Consider the following 21,870-nt stretch of genomic DNA (forward strand, 5'->3'; position numbering starts at 1 on the left):
TTCGTCCTCTACTCACAACAATAAATAAAATTCACAAAAAAAAAGAAGAAAAAGTTGCAAAAATAAAAATCGAGAGAGTTTAATAGAGAGAACATAAAGATAATTGAACAAAATAAATCTTTATCCCAAAGCCTAAACTTTAAAAATTGATAGATAAAAGAAAACATAAGAATGGAAATTGCAGAAAATAATAAAAAGGAAGTTCATACACAAAAGAAATGGATTTCCGACTGAAAATCCATTTACAATAAATTATTCAACAGCTGGAGATAACATACTACACTAGAACCATGCTTCCATTTATTTATGCAACGGCTAGAACAATTTGCTAATTGTTCATTTAGATGCTAGCAGCATTTTAGCTTGGAGCTTTAGCATGATTCAGCAGATACCAAGACAGCTACCCTCATCCGTAACGTCAGCGACGACGCACACACAGACACCACAACAGCCCCATGGATTATATCTGCCGGGTTTCCCGGCGGGTGAACATTTCCCTTCCTGACCATCATGAACTCCAACGCCAAGCATTTTTATAATCTGTCCTCCAATTGGCAGCATTTTTCTGGATGCAGTTTTGACAGCATTGGTGGTTTCTGTAGCTTCCCCAGCTTCATCTTGCCCCAGCACCACACCTGCAAAAGAAATTAAAAAAAAAATCTTAGAAGGAAATTAGCTAGTAATGGATGGTAATTGAGTTCTACTAGTAATTAATACTCTAATTGAATTTAAAGACAAACTAACAATTCAATTAGGTTAAATGCATTAAATCTCCGTGAACTTTCACCTTAGTTGCACTTTACCCCCTAAACTTCTCTAATAGGCACTTTTTGTGCCACCCATGACCCATCCCCCCAAAAAAATGTCCTTGCAATAATGTTTTTACTCTCTCATGATACCATTTCCTTCCTTTCATATTAGATGATACGAATAATTTGAATACTATATGAAATATGCTTAGAGAGAGAGAGAGAGAGAGAGAGACTATTGTGTTAATTATGACTGTATGCAAATGATAAAACAAAATAAGTACGAGAGACTAACTAGATGCAAGGAGCACAAGAACAACGAAGAAAGAATAATTAAAAGCCATTTGATGTGAGATCCTGAGTGCATAAACTTTTGCACACATGCGTATATATATGGTGCTGAATGAAACGGTAGATGTAACCCCTTGGGGAGTGCCTATAGAAACACTTTAGGAGTAAACTATAATTAGATATATAGTTTGTGGGGTTTTTTTGTGCATTTAATCCATTTTATTAGACAAAATACCTCAAGGGGTTTATGTGGAAAAGTGCTAAATCACAGAAGTAAAGTGTATTTTACCCTAAATTGAATTATATGGTCATATAACCTGAAACATTAGGACTATTTATTCTACGGTATTGTCAATTTAAACCAAGCCAATGAGTCTTTTGGCTAAACATGCTTCCTCCTTGAGATAAATTACGGATGCATATTTTATGTCATTCTCTCCACTATATAATTTTGAGCATTGAAATTCCTCCAATTGATGGGTGGATTTCAAATCCAAATCCCTCATCCAAACAGATCCTAAGAAAATCTTTCCTACTTCACCCATCGTTTTGTTATGGCATTTTTGCAGGTCAAATGATTGTACAAATATGGTCATACAATTGCGAACGAAGTACCATGCCCTCGATCCTTATTTCTTAATGCTCTTGAGTTCCATGCCTCCTTTTAGTTTCTTGAACATTGGAATTAATCAATAGGGTCATCAATCAAGTAATTGTAAAGTTTTAATTTGACTCTCGAGCTCTTCCTTTACGCTTTTTTTCTTAATTAGACTTAGAGTCTCACTTGAAGAATTGAAGTACAAATCTTTTTGTTTTTTATTCTTTTACTTATATATTTTTTGTGGAGCTCTAACTTCCTATGCATTCACATATCTCTAGTGCCTGAAATTGCTGCTATTTCACACAAAAAATTATTGAAAAAAAAAAGAACTTTTCATTTACACGGCAATAGGCCCAAAAACCAGTCTCTCCAAAAAAAAAAAAAAAAAAAAGGCACTTCGTGCCATGTAGATCTGTTGCACTTTGCTATCTGGTCAAACAAATTATGTTAAGACTTGAATGATTCGGAATACATTTTGGCTGGATTTGTAAGGGTAAACGTTGTGTTATTTTGTATTAAACAAAAGTTCTCATGGTTTAATTATTTATTGGGTTAATTTCACATACCTCCCCTAAGTTTTTTACAATTGCAGAAAGCTCCCCTCAAGTTCTAAAAATTGTACCTACCTCACCTATTTTCACTATTTAAGCAACATTTTAGGCACAAAAGGCTATACTTTTTCTCAAAATTCCTATAATGCCCTTAAGTTATAATTCACAACAAAAATGTAAAGGAAAAAAATGGTTCACAATCTCTGTTTCTTTTATCTTACTTGCTATGACTAATACCTACCCATCAACATCCAAATCACCATTAAATAAACACTTATCTTTGTTCTAATGTTCCTCTTTTATCTAAAAATTTTTTATGCTAACCATTGTACCAACTATAAACACTACATCAGATACTCAAAAGTTTTCCTACAATCTCATATCAATATAATAGTTTACTTAATACACAACAATATTCATTAATATCCCTAAATTTTAATTCCATGGCTGCCACTTTTTTAATACAAAATAATCTAAACCATCACTACTAATATCAATATCCAATATATTCCATTGGCACAGAGTTCAAAATCAATCAAATTCTCTATATAGGAATAATATCAATAATTGTAAATCAACAATAGAAACAAAATGCAGTTATAAATATATACCAAGGACACTTTTTTTTATGGCAAGATATAAATATATACCAATGTAGTTATAATAATGCAGTTATAAATATATACCAAGATATGTACATATTTGGTTTGGTGTATATGATAATTTTATTAGTAGTGACAGTACACATTTGGTTGATAATAATAAATAAATGAGTTTAAAAGGAAAATGGATGTAGGAGAAAGAGGATAGGTAGTTAAATGGGAAAAACTATAGTTTGAACTATTGGTTGATAATAGATGAGAGAGCTTTAATATTTGATAAAGTTTTTCAATGAGTTGACAATTAATGAAGGGCATTGTTGTCTTTTTATTATATCAAGGGAGGTTTCTATAATTATGTAAATTTCAAGGGAGCCGAGTGAAATTATTAAAAATCTCAAGGGAGGTTTCTAAAATTATCCCTTATTTATTTAGAGCTAACAATGGCATGTGCATCACTGGACTTTATAAATTAAGTTATTAAAATGGGCTAAAGGGCCTTGTGGGTTAATTTTAGGGTTAATTACATTTGTCTCCGTTAAGGTTTGACCAATCAATGAATCAAATCTTGAGGTTTTACTAAATTACATTTGCCTCCCTTGTCAATAATACTGTCAAGAGCCAACAAATAGAACAAATAAAATGACAAATTTACCCTCTACTCACAACAATAAATAAAATTCACAAAAAAAAAAGAAAAGTTGCAAAAATAAAAATTGAGAGAGTTTAATGGAGAAAACATAAAGATAATTGAACAAAATAAATCTTTATCCCAATACCTAAACTTTTGATAGATAAATGAAAATATAACTATGGAAATTGTAGAAAATAATAAAAAGGAAGTTCATATACAAAAGAAAAATTAATCAAAAACTTAACATACAAAGAAAAATTAGTCTAACTTGAAACTCATTGCATGAAAAACAAAAACAAGTAAACTCGTTATTAGATACAGGAAAGAATAAAAAAAATTAACAAAGAAAAAGATTTCCTGTTGTCCATAGGTGCATCGTACTCCTCAAAACCTTAATTCCTCCTGTTCTCATCTTCAAGTTATCACTCATCTCTAACACACTCCCAATTCCAAACTATTGCAAATTCATTCTTCTTTTAACACCATAACCTACGTTCTCTATCCTCTCCCCTAAAAATCCACAAAAAATAGACATATAATTGCCGTGTACGAAACCAAATCGTGGCAACCCAATTCTTTGTACACATTCAAGAGAAGCAAAGCTGGCAAGATAGAAACAAGAAGTCAGCAAAATTTGATACCGGGAAAGCCACAAAAATCACATGCAAAACCATATCCCATCTTAGCCATGAGCAATGCACAGAATCTCTTCTCCACCTCCTCATAAACAAGGTTCGTCATTCAAATCTCATGTCGAGAGGACAATCATTTGGACTCAAGATTTGGTTTTGGTAGTTAAATTGCAAGATCTATATTTTGATAGGTATTGCAATTCGTTTTTTTTTATTTTTCTTTCTTTTTCCTACTTTTGATTGAATCTAAGGCTGACAATTTGTGAAGAAATAGTGTTTTAATAGAAGAAGAGGAAGGAAAAGAAGAAGAAGAAGAAGAGCAAGGAATATTTTTGATAAGCAACTAGTGAGTGTGTGCCCATTTAATTCCACTCTACACGAACAACGAACTATTGTGCAACTAACAATTTTGCAACTCTGTTGGTTTCAATCGCTAAGGAAGAGAAGAGTCAAAGACTTAAATGGGAATAAGCTTGTGAGAAGTTTAGGACATTCACTGACTTTTTCGTTTAATATCAAGCAGTCAACGTTTGTTGACTAACGATCGGGGCTTTTGTTAAGCTTTTGTGAATTCGAAGGGTTCTTCAGTAGTTTTGGTCTTCGAAGGCATTTTTTGTGTTTTATGATATGCTAATTTAGAAAGCTTGAAGGGGACATCACACCAGATTTAGCTATTAATCCTTGTAGCTTTGGTTTTTGTACACTGAAATTTTGAGACTTAAAAAACGAAAAAAAAGAAAAGAAAAATTAAAGTAAGACATTAAGATTGTATTAGAGGAAATACTAAAAGAGTAAATTTTATATACACGGACAGAGTATACTAGTTGATGTTTATTTTATTTTATTTTATGCTAATTTAGAAGGATAGGAAGGGACACCACACCAGCTTTAGCAAATAATCCCTATATCAGGTCCAGTAGTATTCTGGACTCCAAATGCACCGCGCCAAAACCCCTACTTTGCCTGATCTAGCAAGCAGTGATTTTAATGGTAGCGACTCTATGGTAATGGAAGACCAAGTTGTCTTTAAAGTAACTTTAAAGTAACTTTAAGACAAAGTTGTCTTTTTCTTTTCTGTATTATTTTCTAAAATTCTTAAGTAATTTCACTATCAACAAGCACGCAACAAAGCAGTAGCTGCCCTAACATTTGGACCCATTCTACCAGTGTCTCCCCGCGCGTGCGCAAACACACACACACACACATATATGCTTATACTATATAAGATTGAGTTTTGGTTAAAGAATAGGTTGAATTTCAATCGCATAGGTGGGGGTTTTTTGGGAATGTGAAATGTTGTGTATTAGTTTAAAAGGTTTAGGTACAACTTAAGGAAGCATGTATTTGGGTATGTTTACTGAAATGACCCCATTTTAATACATTTAAAGTTATCATTAATGAGCCATCTGGGTATTGATAGAATGTGTAATTAGTGTGCAACCGTTTTTGCATTTTGTACAACCCATATATGCTTGTGTGTTGGTATAATTACCGGAATATCCCTTAGCTACCAATAATTCCCCTTTTCACCGCAGATAACCGTTTGAGATGTTACTTTGTCTGAAACGTTTGAATGGCAATTGGATTTAGGAAATGAGCCAACGATTTCTCTATCAATGGTAGGAACCCATTTCTCTATTATTTATAATCTGCATTTATGAGCCACAAACGTTGGTCAGTTTATCCCCTCTCAGATTCAGGAGTTAAGTTTTCTCTTTTTGCCTTTGTCTATAACGATTTGCCTCATCGTTTTCTCTTCCATCCGAGCTCAACTCTGAAATTACCTATTATTTTGTCATTAATTACACCCAATTCAATTGCCAAACCGATGGTATGTTAATGCATAAACGATTGATTATCAGTTTCTCCCTGTTCGCATTCTAGGATTGGGATAATTCTACCTGACTTCAAACTAATCAACTCAGAATACTCTTCAATCTCAGCTACTCCTAGTGGTTCAGAGTGAGGTTAGATTTCATTCCCACCCCAATTTTTCAGTTCCTTCCTTAATTTTATCGATGTGTTCTTAGTACCTACAACTAGCGACTCTTATCGCGTTGCTTAACTCCAATTGGTCTGGGTTGGTTATAATCTTATAGGTTTGGAGTAACAGCAAGTAAGAGCTCTCGGTGGGGATTCTAGAATAAGGTTAGCTTTCTGTGTTGCTCTGCCTTTCTGCATTATCAACGACTTTCAATTTGACACAGTTTTATTATAATGCTGTGTGAATTGATTGATTATATCGTTTATTTTTTCATACTAAGATTTATTTCTTCTCATAATGTACTATTGTTTGTTCAACAAAAAAACCTCCTTCCCCACAGGTACAAAACATCGCGCGGGCATTCCCCCCTAGTGTGTGTGTGTGTGTGTGTGTGTGTGTGTGTGTATATATATATGAGCTTTTTTTGAGGTATAAGAGTTTTTAACATGAAACGATACTTTCTTATCATAAATTAAACAAAGAGAATAAGAAGAAAAACTGCTGATCTTATTGTGAGTCACCCACAAAAGTTTTTAGTCCCAGAATGTTTAAGTGATATTTTTGAGTACTTTTCAAGAGCTCTTGAGGTTAGGTCCCCCCCCCCTCTCTCTCAAGAGTCTTGTATCTTTAATTTTAATTAGTTAATAAAATAAAATTTATTTAAAAAATAAAAATGAAATGTTTTTGGGAGATGTATAACTTTAGATCAGAGACATACGTGAGTAGGGCTGCAAACGAATCGAGCCGCTCGCGAGCGGCTCGAGTCAAGTTCGAGTCGAGCTCGATATTAATCGAGCTCGAGCCGGCTCGAGTCAAACTCGAGCTCGAACTCGAGCTCAGAATATTAAGCTCGTTAGCTCGCGAGCCGGCTCGCGAGCTTGAGTGTATATATATATATATTTTTATTTTTATTTAATAATAAAATTACGTATATTATATATATATTTTTTATTTTTTTATTTTCATAGTAAAATTACGTATATATCCTTAATATTTTATTATTTATTAAGAAAAAAAGATTATTTTATTTATTTTTTAAAAAATAAAATAATTATTTTTTTATTTTTTTCAAGCTCGAGCTTGGCTCGACTTGATTCGAGTCGAGCTCGAGCTTGAAAATTGCCGGCTTGTCGAGCTCGAGCTCGAGCTCGAGCTTGGTAAAATTTAGTCGAGGCCCGGCTCGATTAGGTCAAAGGTCGACTCGACTCGACTCGTTTGCAGCCCTATACGTGAGTACTCCATTTTGAACCCCGATTAAGCCATTATCAAAAAGTAGTAGTAAAGTATTACGAGTTGGAAAAAATATAGTTTTGGTCCCTGATGTTTAGCTACTTTGCAGTTTTAGTTTTTAAAATTTTGTTAAAAACAAATTTGATTCTCAATGTTTAGTATATGTGTAGTTTTAGTCCGTAAAATTTTAGCAATAGTAAATCTGGTCCCCAATATTACAAATTGGAAGCATTATTTAGGACAATTGATGGATTTTTTTTCAAATATTGACGGAATTAATCATGACAATCACATGTTTGCTGAATTAAATTTCTTAAAAAAGAAGCAAAATAACTAGTAATCTTGAACAATAAGAATAACTTACATGATAGAACGTTAGTAACTAATTATTAAAGAATATATATGAAAAACTAAGTATTATGATTTGTTGATTAAAGGTAATAGGATTCGAATATGAAAATGGATTCTAGATCGATGAATTGAATGCTTCGAAACCTTAGTTAATTAATTTGGACATAAGCAATTAGTACTTATTATTGTTATTTAAAGTTAGCCACTATTTTGATTCTTTATTTTGAAATTTAATTTAATGGAGACATGATTAGACATGACTACATTTTGTTAGTATTTGAGAAAAATTCTTCAAATGTTCTAAATCTGCTTTAAATTGGATACACTGGGTACCAGATTTGTTCTTATCAAAACTTTAAGGACTAAGACTATACATATACTAAACACTAACGGCCAAATTTACTTTTGCTAAAATTTTAAAGACTAAAACTGTATAGATATTAAACATTAAGGACTAAAACTGCATTTTCCTCAAAACTCGACTTCAAGAACATAATATAAAAAGTATTCTGGTTTTACTTTTTTTTTAAAAAAAAATAAGAAACTGTATAAAGGAGCGATAAACGAAATAGGAAGGCCATATGTTTCACGAAGGTGTCCTTCGAAAAAATGCAATTTTCGTTTTCAACTGTAGTTTTCATATTGTATGTGGTACCATCAAGGTTTGTAAAATCGGGATCCCACGTCGAATCGATTTTAATTTCACAGAATCGGATAGTAGGATCGGATTGTAGGATCGTAAAATCCCACAAAAAACTCTTAAATTTTAACAATCGTAAGATCCAGATCGCAATTTTAACAACCTTGGGTACCATGCTAGGCAGATAAACCAAAAAGTAAATGGACAAGTAGAGAATAAAACATCAAAGCCCCACTGCCTCGTGTTTTTCGTCCCATCGCAATAATGACTTCATGAGTCTTTTCTACTCGCGAGGAGAAATTATCATGTTTATCGATCTTCACATGCTTCGCGAGGAGTAAAAGTCTTCAAAAAAGAGTATTTTATAAATTTCTCCAACTATAGATTTCTTTATAATTTTGAAAAAACAACTTTACCTTCTTTTTCTTAACCTCTTTTGACAAACTATTACTAAAATTTATTTCAAAAATATTATCCAAATCACACCTTTTGAGATAGTATTCCATTTTTGCTACTCATTCAGATCTTCTTTTCATCAGTACTAAGAGTGTACAAAATTTAAGCCTTTTACCATTACTAAATTCCTTGTTTATCATGGCAACTCAAAAAATAATGTACGTACCTTCACAAATAATTTTTTCCTCCCCTACTTGAATTTCTTGGCCTTCTTGATTTATGGCTCAATTATTGACGGAATCTTTTTCTCTAATCACTGCTTAACACAAATAATTTTGACAGGATTTTTTAGACCCCTGTCCAACTATGGTCAATTTTTCTTTAATTGTCAACAAATGATCGAGGATCCCAAGACTAACCTTTTCTTTAGTGGTCCAATTCTCCGATGCGTGAGTATTCTATCTCAAAATGGATTGGAATGAATTTGTTAGCATAAAAAATATGTATCAAAAGACATTGTAATTTTTCAAAGAAAAACAAGAATGATTAAGATAGAGGGGATCGATTTGCCCAAACATATTCGCTTGGGGGGAGTGCCTATAGAAACACTTTAGGAGTAAACTATAACTAGATATATAGTTTGTAGGGTTTGTTTTTTGCATTTAATCCATTTTATTAGACAAAATACCTCAAGGGGTTATGCGAAAAAGTGCCAAACCACAAGGGGTAAAGTGTATTTTTACCCTAAATTTAATTATATGCTCATATAACTTGGAACATTAGGACTATTTAAACCAAGCCAACGAGTCTTTTGGCTAAACATGCTTCCTCCTCGAGATAAATTAGGAATGCATATTTTATGCCATTCTCTCCACTGTACAATTTTGAGCTTTGAAATTCCTCCAATTGATGGGTGGATTTCTGACAGGTGCCGAACCTGTACAATAATAAATACCTACTCGAGAAAAATACAGATTTTGTATATAGCGGTGAGTAGGGTCGAATCCACAGGGACTGGGGATACTTCGTTTCTTTTAGAGTCCAAAGTATGGGGGGTTTTGGGATTAAGTGCCAATTAAACAAATTAAATGCAGGAAGTAATTAATTCAAAGAAATAATTAAGAGAAGTTCTAGCCAAGGGTACACTTCAGAAATGGTTCATGCACTGATCATTGATGCAGAAATAATTCCAACATTTAGTAATAGATTAGTTATAGTTGTCATGCACGCGATAAACAACCAACCCTTCCTTAATTCCTCGATAGCTAAGGTACGACCGTTAGCTATTTTTCTAACCCAAAAATAACCCTAGGTACGACCGTAGGATTTAATTCCTAGATTGCATTAATAATTAGAAAGGCCCAATCCTAACCAACAAACACGCTACGAGGGTTTGTTTAAGTTAGATCATATGCTCCCCTGACATAAACCCAATTACGCCAGTTGCTACTGAGGTAGAGATAACGAATAATTACGGATTCAATTACCCCTATTTAGCAAAAATAGCCTATATGAATAATTAATTATTGCGCACTAATCAATCATACACAAGGCCATAGCAATTAAAATCAAGGAACATATAAATACCAATAAATGAATAAAATAATTAAAACAGATTCGATCTCACAGTAATTGTCGAATCAAATCGTCAATTGTCCCCTCGACTAGGAAAACTTAGCCACGCCTCATGAGAAAATCTCCAAGTAATTTAACTGAGGTTCAGGCCATCAAAGGAACCAAGAAAGAATAAAACTAAACTATGCTAAAAACTAAGCTAAAACTATTGATAAAAGCTTCTGTGTACGTTTGTTGCTCTTTTAAAGTCAAATGACTAATGCCTTCCCTATTCTCCGTGGTCCCCACACGAATTGAGAGTCCAATTCCATTTCACAAGCCACTGTACGTTTCTTTCCAAGAGTCCAAATGACTTATGCTTCTTATCCGTGGTCCCCGCCGAAATTGAGAGTCAAAGTACAAGCAGAAAGCCCCTTCAATTCCACTTTTCTCGTTTCCTCTTCATAAGAGGACTCTTAGTCAGCGCCGCTTCATCAGCACAAGGAAAAGGGAGATCCGTTTCTTCTTAGCAATGTGGGCCAGGTTTGTATATCCACTGGAGGCTCTAGCGTGTAGAGGATTTTTCTCAATAAAATCTTCTTTTTAGCATTTCTTGCTCCAATCCCTGAAATTAAGTCCAAATACCAAATATAAGTAAATATTACTAATTAAAACAATATTTGGCAAGGACAAAGGGGAAATTAATAATAAAATAACCAACAATTAACACCCTATCAATTCCCCCCACACCTAAATCATGCTTGCCCTCAAGCATGGAAACAGCAATTGAACACCAAAAATTCGACAATGGCTATTGCTCCAACTACCGTATTGCCAAGATATCCAAGAAAAATAAATATCAAGCATCACAGGTCAAGATCCAAGAAAAACCACCTCGGTTAGCCTCTTAACCACCAACTCCTCCAATTTAAAGTAAACTAATCTAAGAAAAAGGAATGGTTGCTCATATTTATCAGCAAATGGTCCAACTATTAACCAAAATCTCGACACAATCTTTACTTTACTTTTTTTTTTTCCTTTTTGTTGTTCTTGTTTTTTTTTTTTTTTTTCGAGTGACAAAAGACTTAGTCTATAGCCTTTAGAGCCTTTTGACGCGAACTCCAACATTTGCCAGATGGAGGAGCCCGGTTACTTATCTCCAATTGCTACGAGACCACGCACTCATAGCAACTACTACCTTTTGACGCGAAAATCAACACTTTAGGTGAAGATCCCCGGTTACTCAGTAGTAACCACTAGCGGAGTACAGTCAACTCTTATTTACAACCATATAGCACGATATCTAAAAGCAACGCTAAAAATAACAGCAGCCAGCCTCAAATTTCCAAACATGGAGAACTAAAATTAATAACTGGACCAATTCACATGAAAAATGCCAACAATCATTCCCTATGCCTAGAAAAGTTAACCAAAAATTGAAAAAGTTAAGCAATTATTGATATTCACCAAAGAGATATCCCTGAACTCAACCATATTAACTTAATACCTTTTTATTAATAAACTTGGCAATAGCAGAATTAGAGACAACAATCCAGCATCAAACTTGGTATTCATATGAAGACTGACCACTAGAAAAAAAAGAAAAGAAAATAAACGAAAAAGGAGATAAATATCAAACTAAAAATAAAGGAAAAGCCTTTAGAAACTAAAAACAAAAATACTAGCACCCCAACTGATCTCCCCCCACACCTAAATGACACATTGCCCTCAATGTGATAAATAAATAGTAATAGCAAGGCGAAGGGCAACGGAACTTCCCTGAAGTCGTCAAAATAGGGCGGATCGGGCGGGAACTGAGGAGCAAGACCTGCATGGTGCATAGATGCTGCCAAATTCTGCGCCATGTGAGGTTCTAGGTGTCCTAGACCTAGAAGATGACCATGGCCTCACCATTGGTTCTAAAGATCACTCCACTTGACAAGAGACAACAATGGCCAACAAATAATGGAAACAGGAAATTCAAAGCAATAACAATTGAAAAGCCAACCCTATGAACAAAATGCACAATTCAATCACCCACAGGTTTTACAAATTCCCCAACACTGATAGCAAATGCAACCAATAAGCACCTGTGGGCCCAATTTGGTCAAATGCAGAATCAAGGCAGCCCAAAAGCGCAGCAAGTGCTTCAATGAACTAAGTAACTGAAATCTCTTGCCCGAAAATTCCCAAACAAGGGAATTAGACCCAAATAGTGTCCAAATGGACACAAACAACAAATTTCAGCAATTAGACACAATTCCACCTACAATACCAGAACACAACTCTCATCAATGCAATAAAACAACCAGTCCAACGAAATGAGAGTGGTGCCACTAGCTAATCAAAAGAACAAATTTTAGCACCGGGACACAATGCCACCCAAAATCTCAACAGCTGTCTCTAATTGGACAGTCAAATACCTAATTAAACCTACCAAAATTAGCAAATGACCCAAGAAAATGACACTCCAGCAACAGCAGTTCAGAAGTTGGACAGAAACAACTCAACCACAAATGCCCAGCAGTCGATTAGGCAACCAATAACACAGGAGTAACAAATATTATGTAAACTACCCTCACCAGTACCACTGGTGCATGCACAAGGAAAATTGAAATCAAATGGCCAACCCAAGACATGTGATAAAGCCAAACACACCAATCAGTACCACTGAATGGCAGAGAGTAACACGGGACCCAATTGACAAGTAACTCCCAAATTACCCCCAACAATTTCCAAACAAATAAACTGGCACAAAAGTCATCAAATTTTATCCCCCAAATGCAGTAGAAATCTCAAGTAGTCAAAACCCAATAAGCACAGGTATCTCCCAATTCAAAAGGGTAATGCACAATAAATGGCCCACCAAATTAGCAATGTATAGCCCTGAGCAATTTACGCCTAACAATTCAATCAATACCAAAAAACTGCCCCAAACAATGTAACAGTTAAACTTCACGGGCAAGGGATGTCCAACCAATTTCACTCGAGCAAACTACAAGCAGTGCTAGTGTCTAAACAAATCAACAAATTTCAGCAATTAGACACAATTCCACCCAAAATCTCAACAAATGTCCCCAATTGGACAGTCAATTACATATGTCAACCCACTAAAATGCCAATGACCACAGAAATTGGCAACTCCAGCAAACTGTCCAATGTGAATATAGCAATTTGAACCACTCGGCAAACTGTCCCCAATAATTCAATTTAGTTCACCCACAATCGATAAGTAATGAAAATGGTAACCACACAAATTATGCCCCACAGATGATGGCAATTAAAACAATTAGAAAGCAGGAAAGTAGACTTCGGTGAATTCCAAGGGTTACCCACGCAAGCGAGATAGTAAAATCGATATTAAGGGTTGGAAAGACTAAATACCGACACCTGGACGCCTACAAGATGCGATGGCGCAGCGAAGGAGAGGCGGCAGCGTCGTGGAGTGAGCTCGTGCGGCACTGGAGCTTGTGCACTTGTGGGCTGGTGGAGGCTGTCGGAGCTTCAGGCGGCAGCGACGAGGCAACGGCTGAGGGGGAGAAGGGCGAGCGATGGAGGGGCGGCGACCTTGGGGTTGCGCGAGGTGGGTGGTGGCGTGAGCAGCGGAGGAGGCGCGCGAGCTGGTGCGCCGCGCGTCGACAGTGATGGCGGACGAGCTGGGGGGGAGGCGCGCGAACTGGTGCGCCGCGCGTCGTGGTGGAGTTTCGGGCTGCGGTCAAAGGCGCTGGTGAGTGGAGGTGACGGGTGGAGCTTGGAACGGAGGAGCTCAGCGAGCTGTGGGTGGACGGCCGTGGGCAGGGAGCAGCGGCGGCCTTTGGAGCTGCTGAAGGTGGTCCGTGAGGTGGGGCTCGAGTGGGTATCCGCTGGTGGATGGCGGCTAGTCAGCAGCTGCCGCGGGCTGGAGATGGCGATGGAGTTGCTGGAGTGGAGGCGAGCTGGCGGTGCGCTGGTTGTGGGCTTGTGGGCCGCGGTGTGCGGCTGGAGATGGGAGAGAGAGAATGTCGCGGCAGGTGGAGCTGGGCGTGCGGCAATGGCAGAGCTACGGCGCTCAGCTGTTGGAGATGGAGGAAGGTGGTGGCGGCGAGCAATCTCGGCCAAAGAGAGAAAAAGAAAAGAAGAAGAAGGAAGCGGGAAGAAGAGGAAGAAAAGAGAAAGAAAGAAAAGAAAGAAAGAAAGAAGAAAAAAAAAAGAAAGGAGAAAAAGAAAAGAAAATGGTTTTGGGGGTTTTTTTTTTCCAATGTTTTTTCAAAAAATTTTTTTTTTCGAATTTAAATTTTCAAAATCTGAATTTTTGAAGAAAAAGCAAAAAAAACAAGAAGAAGAGAAGAGAAAAAAATTGTTTTTTTTTTCAATGTGAATTTTTAAATTTTTTTTTTGAATTCATTTTTGGGTCGTCAAATACCGCGTGGGCACGCCAAGATTACCTATTCTGGTCATAGTGAGAAAACATCAAGAGTGATTAGTACCCAAGTGAGAAACGACATATTTAAGAAATTGAACACAAAAATAACAAAATCAACAATTGGGTTGCCTCCCAAAAAGGGCCTTTCTTTAATGTCTTTGGCTAGACATGCTATGCTTGTTCACGGAGGATAAAATCTTGTAGCTCGTTTCAATGCTTCATCTTCAATGTGATCCTGGTAACCCTCATAGATGGAGTAATCTTTGAGCACACGAGCTACGGTCTTCCATGGACTAGTTGATGGCGCCAAATAATCAAGCATTGCTCGCAATTCTTCATCCACTCCTCCATCAAGAGTATTCGACGGTTCAAGATATTTGATCATAGCTACTCTTAATTCATTCCTGCCATGAGACTCAAGAACTTCCGGTATAACAAAATCAATCTCATTAACAGAAATCATAGAGTAAGAGTTAAGAAAATGCAGGTTAGGGAATGGAGGTGGTGTCACCACATTTGCTGATTCTTCACTGGATTCTTTCACTTGAATGGGTTGCAGTTGGGGTTCCATTTCTTCCTTTTCGGCTTCTTTTTCAACTGCATCTGTACATCTCTCTTCTTGAAAATCTTGCAGCTCCTCATCACTAGTCAGGCAAATTGCACTCTCATTTTCTTCAAAATCAACAATGGTTTTCGAGGGCAATTCTTCAAATTGAGAAGCCAATCGATTTATTCTGGATGTCAATAGACACATTTGATCTTTCAGATTACTCATTGCCTCCTTCATCATCTCATTTCTCCTTTGTGTCTCCTGTTGGAATTGATATATATTAATAGCTATTGATTCAACTATTTCTTCAAGAGACATACCTGACATAGATGATGATTCTTGAGACTCATACTGCTGAAAATTCATTGGCCCTGTTGTATAATTATAACTGGAGTTATCCCACCATCCTTGATCATACCCGTTTGGATTAGGGTTATACCACGTTTGAGACCAGGGTGAAAAATCTCCATAATTATTGAGTGGGACACTCAGATTATCTTGATATTCGGGGCACATACCAGTTGAATGATCCCTGGCATAACAAATTTTACAGGTTGCAGCAGCCATTCTTTCTCTAATAGAGTTTAGTGCCTCTGAATATGCAAACTTAGCAAAAAAACTAGCCTCATTGCCATCCCTGGAAACAAAATCCAGTCTATCACCAAAATACGGAGTGTTAGAAGCCATAAACTATATAAAAAAAAATAAGAGAAAAATAAATAAAAAAATAAAAACAAGATGAACTCAAAAAGAAACAAATTAATCTGGCACCAGTCCCCGGCAACGGCGCCAAAAATTGACAGGTGCCGAACCTGTACAATAATAAATACCTACTCGAGAAAAATACAGATTTTGTATATAGCAGTGAGTAGGGTCGAATCCACAGGGATTGGGGATACTTCGTTTCTTTTAGAGTCCAAAGTATGGGGGGTTTTGGGATTAAGTGCCAATTAAACAAATTAAATGCAGGAAGTAATTAATTCAAAGAAATAATTAAGAGAAGTTCTAGCCAAGGGTACACTTTAGAAATGGTTCATGCACTGATCATTGATGCAGAAATAATTCCAACATTTAGTAATAGATTAGTTATAGTTGTCATGCACGCGATAAACAACCAACCCTTCCTTAATTCCTCGATAGCTAAGGTACGACCGTTAGCTATTTCTCTAACCCAAAAATAACCCTAGGTACGACCGTAGGATTTAATTCCTAGATTGCATTAATAATTAGAAAGGCCCAATCCTAACCAACAAACACGCTACGAGGGTTTGTTTAAACTAGATCATATGCTCCCCTGACATAAACCCAATTACGCCAGTTGCTACTGAGGTAGAGATAACGAACAATTACGGATTCAATTACTCCTATTTAGCAAAAATAGCCTATATGAATAATTAATTATTGCGCACTAATCAATCATACACAAGGCCATAGCAATTAAAATCAAGGAACATATAAATACCAATAAATGAATAAAATAATTAAAACAGATTCGATCTCACAGTAATTGTCGAATCAAATCGTCAATTGTCCCCTCGACTAGGAAAACTTAGCCACGCCTCATGAGAAAATCTCCAAGTAATTTAACTGAGGTTCAGGCCATCAAAGGAACCAAGAAAGAATAAAACTAAACTATGCTAAAAACTAAGGTAAAACTATTGATAAAAGCTTCTGTGTACGTTTGTTGCTCTTTTAAAGCCAAATGACTAATGCCTTCCCTATTCTCCGTGGTCCCCACACGAATTGAGAGTCCAATTCCATTTCACAAGCCACTGTACGTTTCTTTCCAAGAGTCCAAATGACTTATGCTTCTTATCCGTGGTCCCCGCCGAAATTGAGAGTCAAAGTACAAGCAGAAAGCCCCTTCAATTCCACTTTTCTCGTTTCCTCTTCATAAGAGGACTCTTAGTCGGCGCCGCTTCATCAGCACAAGGAAAAGGGAGATCCGTTTCTTCTTAGGAATGTGGGCCAGGTTTGTATATCCACTGGAGGCTCTAGCGTGTAGAGGATTTTTCTCAATAAAATCTTCTTTTTAGCATTTCTTGCTCCAATCCCTGAAATTAAGTCCAAATACCAAATATAAGTAAATATTACTAATTAAAACAATATTTGGCAAGGACAAAGGGGAAATTAATAATAAAATAACCAACAATTAACACCCTATCAATTTCAAATCCAAATCCACTCAAATCCCTCATCCAAACAGATCCTAAGGAAATCTTCATCCTATGTAGATCAGTTGCACTATGCTCTCTGATCAAACAAATTATGTTAAGACATGAATGATTCGGAATACATTTTGGCTGGATTTGTAAGGGTAAACTCTATGTTATTTTGTATTAAACAAAAGTTCCCATGGTTAATTATTTATTTGGAGCTAACAACGGCATGTTCCTCCCTTGTCAATAATACTGTCAAGAGCCAATAAATAGAACAAATAAACTGATAAATTTACCCTCTACTCACAACAATAAATAAAATTCAAAAAAAAAAGAAAAAGTTGCAAAAATAAAATTTGAGAGAGTTTACTAGAGAGAATATAAAGATAATTGAACAAAATAAATCTTTATCCCAACGCCTAAACTTTAAAAATTGATAGATAAAAGAAAATATAAGAATGGAAATTGCAGAAAATAATCAAAAGGAAGTTCACATACAAAAGAAATGGATTTCCGACTGAAAATCCATTTACAATATTTTATTCAACAGCTGGAGATAACATACTACATTAGAAACATGCTTCCATTTATTTATGTAACGGCTAGAACAATTTGCTAATTGTTCCCTTAGATGCTAGCAGCATTTTAGCTTGGAGCTTTAGCTTGATTCAGCAGTTACCAATACACCTATCCGTAAGCTGCCAGATGCAGATACAGCCAGGACAACAGCCCCATGGATTGCCTGCGCAGGGTTCCCCGAGGGGTGAACATTCCCCTTCCTGACCATCATGAACTCCAACGCCAAGCATTTTTATAATCTGTCCTCCAATTGGCAGCATTTTTCTTGGTGCAGTTTTGACAGCATTGGTGGTTTCTGTAGCTTCCCCAGCTTCATCTTGCCCCAGAACCACCACGCCTGCAAAAGAAATTAAAAACAAAAATCTTAGTAGGAAATTAGCTAGTAATGGACGGTAATTGAGTTCTACTAGTAATTAATACTCTAATTGAATTTAAAGACAAACTAACAATTCAATTGGGTTAAATGCATTAAATCTCCATGAACTTTCACTTATTTGCACTTTACCCCCTAAACTTCTCTAATAGGCGCACTTTTCGTGCCACCCCTCCCCCCAAAAAAATGTCCTTGCAATAATTTTTTTACTCTCTCATGATACTATTTCCTTCCTTTCATATTAGATGATACGAATAATTTGAATACTATATGAAATATACTTAGAGAGAGAGAGAGAGAGAGTATTGTGTTAATTATGACTATATGCAAATGATAAAACAAAATAAGTATGAGAGACTAACTAGATGCAAGGAGCACAAGAACAAGGAAGAAAAAATGATTAAAAGCCATTTGGTGTGAGATCCTGAGTGCATTAACATTTGCACACCTGCGTGTATATATATAGTGCTGAATGAAACGGTAGATGTAACCCCTTGGGTCCACTGGTGTGACCCATTAACTTTTTGAGTTAAAATTATGTGGTCAAAATGATTAATCCAAATTTATTAGTAAAAGATTTGCATGAGAAGGTAGATTTAATATACTATTTTACTTTCTTAAATTATAATCTTTACGTATTATTATACATAACTTTGAATGCGATAAATCATTTATTTTTTTATACTTAGTTATCCTGTTTTCCTATCATGCAGTGATAATGAAAAATCAATAAATGCTGATTTGCACGAACAAATCGAGGAGAATGTTCAAACAGAAGAAAAATCAAAACAAGTTCCTGAAAAATAGAATATTATTTAATACTATTTACTGCACTTTTTTATTTATTTTCAAGTTTTTGAATGTTATGGTATTGTTGAATGTTATTTTTTTCATTTTTGAATCATTACTCACTGAATTAGATGTTCAAATTTATATTATAAAAATATTTTATATTACAATGCGCACATAGTAATATACTTAAGACAAGTTATAATAGATTATACATTAAATTTGTATTTTATATCGACATTTTTATAAAATTAACTAATTTTTTTTTTCGAGGATTCCCGTTCAACGAACGGGTACAAAACTAGTTTATTAGTAATTTGATGGGTCGAACTTATATTTGATTTAGTTCTTCTTCCGATTTTAAATGTGGGACATCTCATTCAATCCTTCCCCTTAGAAATTTTATGTACTTGCAAAATTTGGTCATAACTATCCACTTAGTCGTACGCAGATTTTAGAGAATCCCACGCAGAGATCAAACGAGATTTGTTTTGATACCTCCAAATCTACTAGATTGGTCCAATAACTTTTTAAATTGAAACTATGTGTTAATTCAAAATTATTAATAATTCATTGGACCGAAACTTATATTTCATTTCTTTCTTCTTCCGATATCCGATGTGGATTATCTCAGTAGACATTCACTTGCATGAACACAAAAAACACGTTCCGGATAAGATTTTGGGATAAGATGGCTTCACTCGATGATTGGGGGTAGGTGGCAATAATTTCTGGTGTAGCCTTAAAAAGAATAGGACACTATAAAAAAATATATTATCATTTATTCCTATATATCTAATAGAGGAGATTTATGTCTCTTTTATTTATATCGCATTACTTTCCAGTTCCTTTTTGGGTAAGAAATAAGAATCATATAATATCAAAAAATTTTATAGAAAATAAGAATTGATATATATCCAAACAAAAAAGGAGTAAGCCACGTAGGAAACTACTTGCCGTCTCGTTAAACCACGTAGAAAAGAAAATATGAAGGAATAAGTATGAGGATACGACTTTATTATATATATATATATATGATTACTTTGGATTGCTCTTCCTACCTTATTCATACCTCAGCCGTCCTTCTAGTTTCTTCTTCTACTCCTCATTTTTTTCCCTTTTATCATTTTTTTAATTTTATTATTTAGACGGTGAAAATGATGATAAAGTTAGTAAAGATGTACATTACAAACTTTTTTTTTTTTACCATAGAAGGCCATTTGGTAGTGAAGAAGATGATAATGGCCAATATAAATATCAATTATAAAGGACGCATATATCTTCAGTACATGGTTGTTCTACTTTTCTTTCTTTTTTGTTAATTTTCAATATTGGAGTTGATTTTACAAACCTTATTTGATTTGTTCTTGACTTGGGAGAGTCAGAATCTTCTTTTTCCATTAATTTGAGATATTCGGTAGATAAATTTATATTTGTTTTGATCTTTAATATTGCTAAACGAAAAACATTTTCATTTCTTTGGTTGATGAATTGAAAATTGCTAGACATTGTGTAAAAGATATTTCAGAATTCAGGGTTTTTGCCTTTATTTCATACTTCCTCATTATTAGCTATTTTTTTATTATTAAAAAAGTTTTAAAAAAATCATCGAGCCGATGAACTGACTGGTTAAACCGATTTTTAAAATTTTTTTAAAAAAAAAAGAACCGAACATCCACCCAATTTGTTTGGAAAAAAAAAAATCCACCTAATTCATTTACCTGTCCGACTTTGAAAACATCGAGGACAGCACAGATAACAGAAAGGACAACAATTCTTCGACAAAATTAATGGGCTGCCCTACAAGCAATCAAGTACACAGAAGATAACAATTTGAAATTGACTACTTCCTAACAAATTTATATCTATTTGAAAGAACAATTAAAAAGTGAATTAAAGAATGATTAATGGTACAAATAAGTCACTACCAGCCAATAAATACTGCAAGTTGTCATGTGAAAAGGTTCTTCCGTTTATTTAAGTGTAATTAAAGGCAAGGGGATTGCCGGCCTGCCGCTTAAGCTTCTCAATCACAACATGTACTAGTAATAAGCATTTAGCTGTACGTGTCTTTTGAGGTGGACATAAGGTGTAAACTATTTAGCCAAACCTGCTTTTTTTTTATTTAATATTTTCGGGTTCATTCATTCAAGATGCATTTGGTAAAATTAAAATCTGACATCGTTAAGTTATTAAATTATAAATACTGAAATCATAATATTTAAGCATATTCTGCATTTAATGAAATCCTACACCGTTCGAACCCATTTAATTAATTAAAATGCTCAATTTCTCGTTATAAAACATATCTAAACATGTTAAAGATTTGACTATATTAAATAAGTTTAAGTGCTGAATTGAATTATCAAACAGAGTTTTAGTTTAAGAAGCTTAAAATTGCATTCAAGTGTACATTTTTATTTATCAAACTAGATTTTCACCCTCGCACGAGGATGCCCTTGGTCTGTGTTTTGTTTATCAGTAGCAATCTTTATTGTGATTTGTTAAACACGTTTATTGGGTATTTCAGTTGCAAGGGGATACGATTCTTGCTGTTGTTTATTTACCCAATGCTATAGCATTGCTGAGCATGTTCACTTGCATTCGACATCTTGCGCTGAGAATGCAGTTATTCGTCCTGTGATGATGCAAGATTGCTTTCAAATTGGCTCTAGTCCATATGAAATAACACTAACAAAGCACACTTTTATTCAGCAAGCTGTAACCGTTCATGATTTAGCTATTCACAATTATTATCAGTTGACTCGTTTCGGAGATTTGGAATCCCTCATTGATCATGCTAATC

General features: G+C 35.1%; 1 protein-coding gene across 3 annotated transcripts; it reads right to left on the reverse strand.

The window, feature by feature from the left end:
- Positions 1-264: 264 nt before the first annotated feature.
- On the reverse strand, positions 265-18,703 carry LOC113761542. 3 transcript variants are annotated; one of them, XM_027304575.1, is made up of 3 exons: positions 18,638-18,703; positions 18,232-18,239; positions 265-630 (listed from the first exon to the last, which is right to left on the reverse strand). In XM_027304575.1, exons 1-3 carry the CDS (start codon positions 18,684-18,686, stop codon positions 382-384), a joined length of 306 nt encoding a protein of 101 aa, XP_027160376.1. In that variant the 5' UTR covers positions 18,687-18,703; the 3' UTR covers positions 265-381. The 3 variants fall into 3 exon arrangements, with proteins under 3 accessions (XP_027160376.1, XP_027160394.1, XP_027160385.1); XM_027304593.1 differs by lacking the exon at positions 18,232-18,239 and having other exon boundaries at positions 265-635; XM_027304584.1 differs by lacking the exons at positions 18,232-18,239; positions 18,638-18,703 and adding an exon at positions 1,045-1,100 and having other exon boundaries at positions 265-635.
- Positions 18,704-21,870: the final 3,167 nt, after the last annotated feature.

The sequence above is a fragment of the Coffea eugenioides genome, chromosome 1, assembly GCF_003713205.1.
Source record: "Coffea eugenioides isolate CCC68of chromosome 1, Ceug_1.0, whole genome shotgun sequence".
Classification (NCBI taxonomy): Eukaryota; Viridiplantae; Streptophyta; class Magnoliopsida; order Gentianales; family Rubiaceae; genus Coffea; species Coffea eugenioides.

Excerpts from the sequence above, each read along its gene's own strand:
- LOC113761542 (XM_027304575.1), bottom strand. The coding sequence starts at position 18,686 with ATGGCTTTTAATCATTTTTTCTTCCTTGTTCTTGTGCTCCTTGCATCT.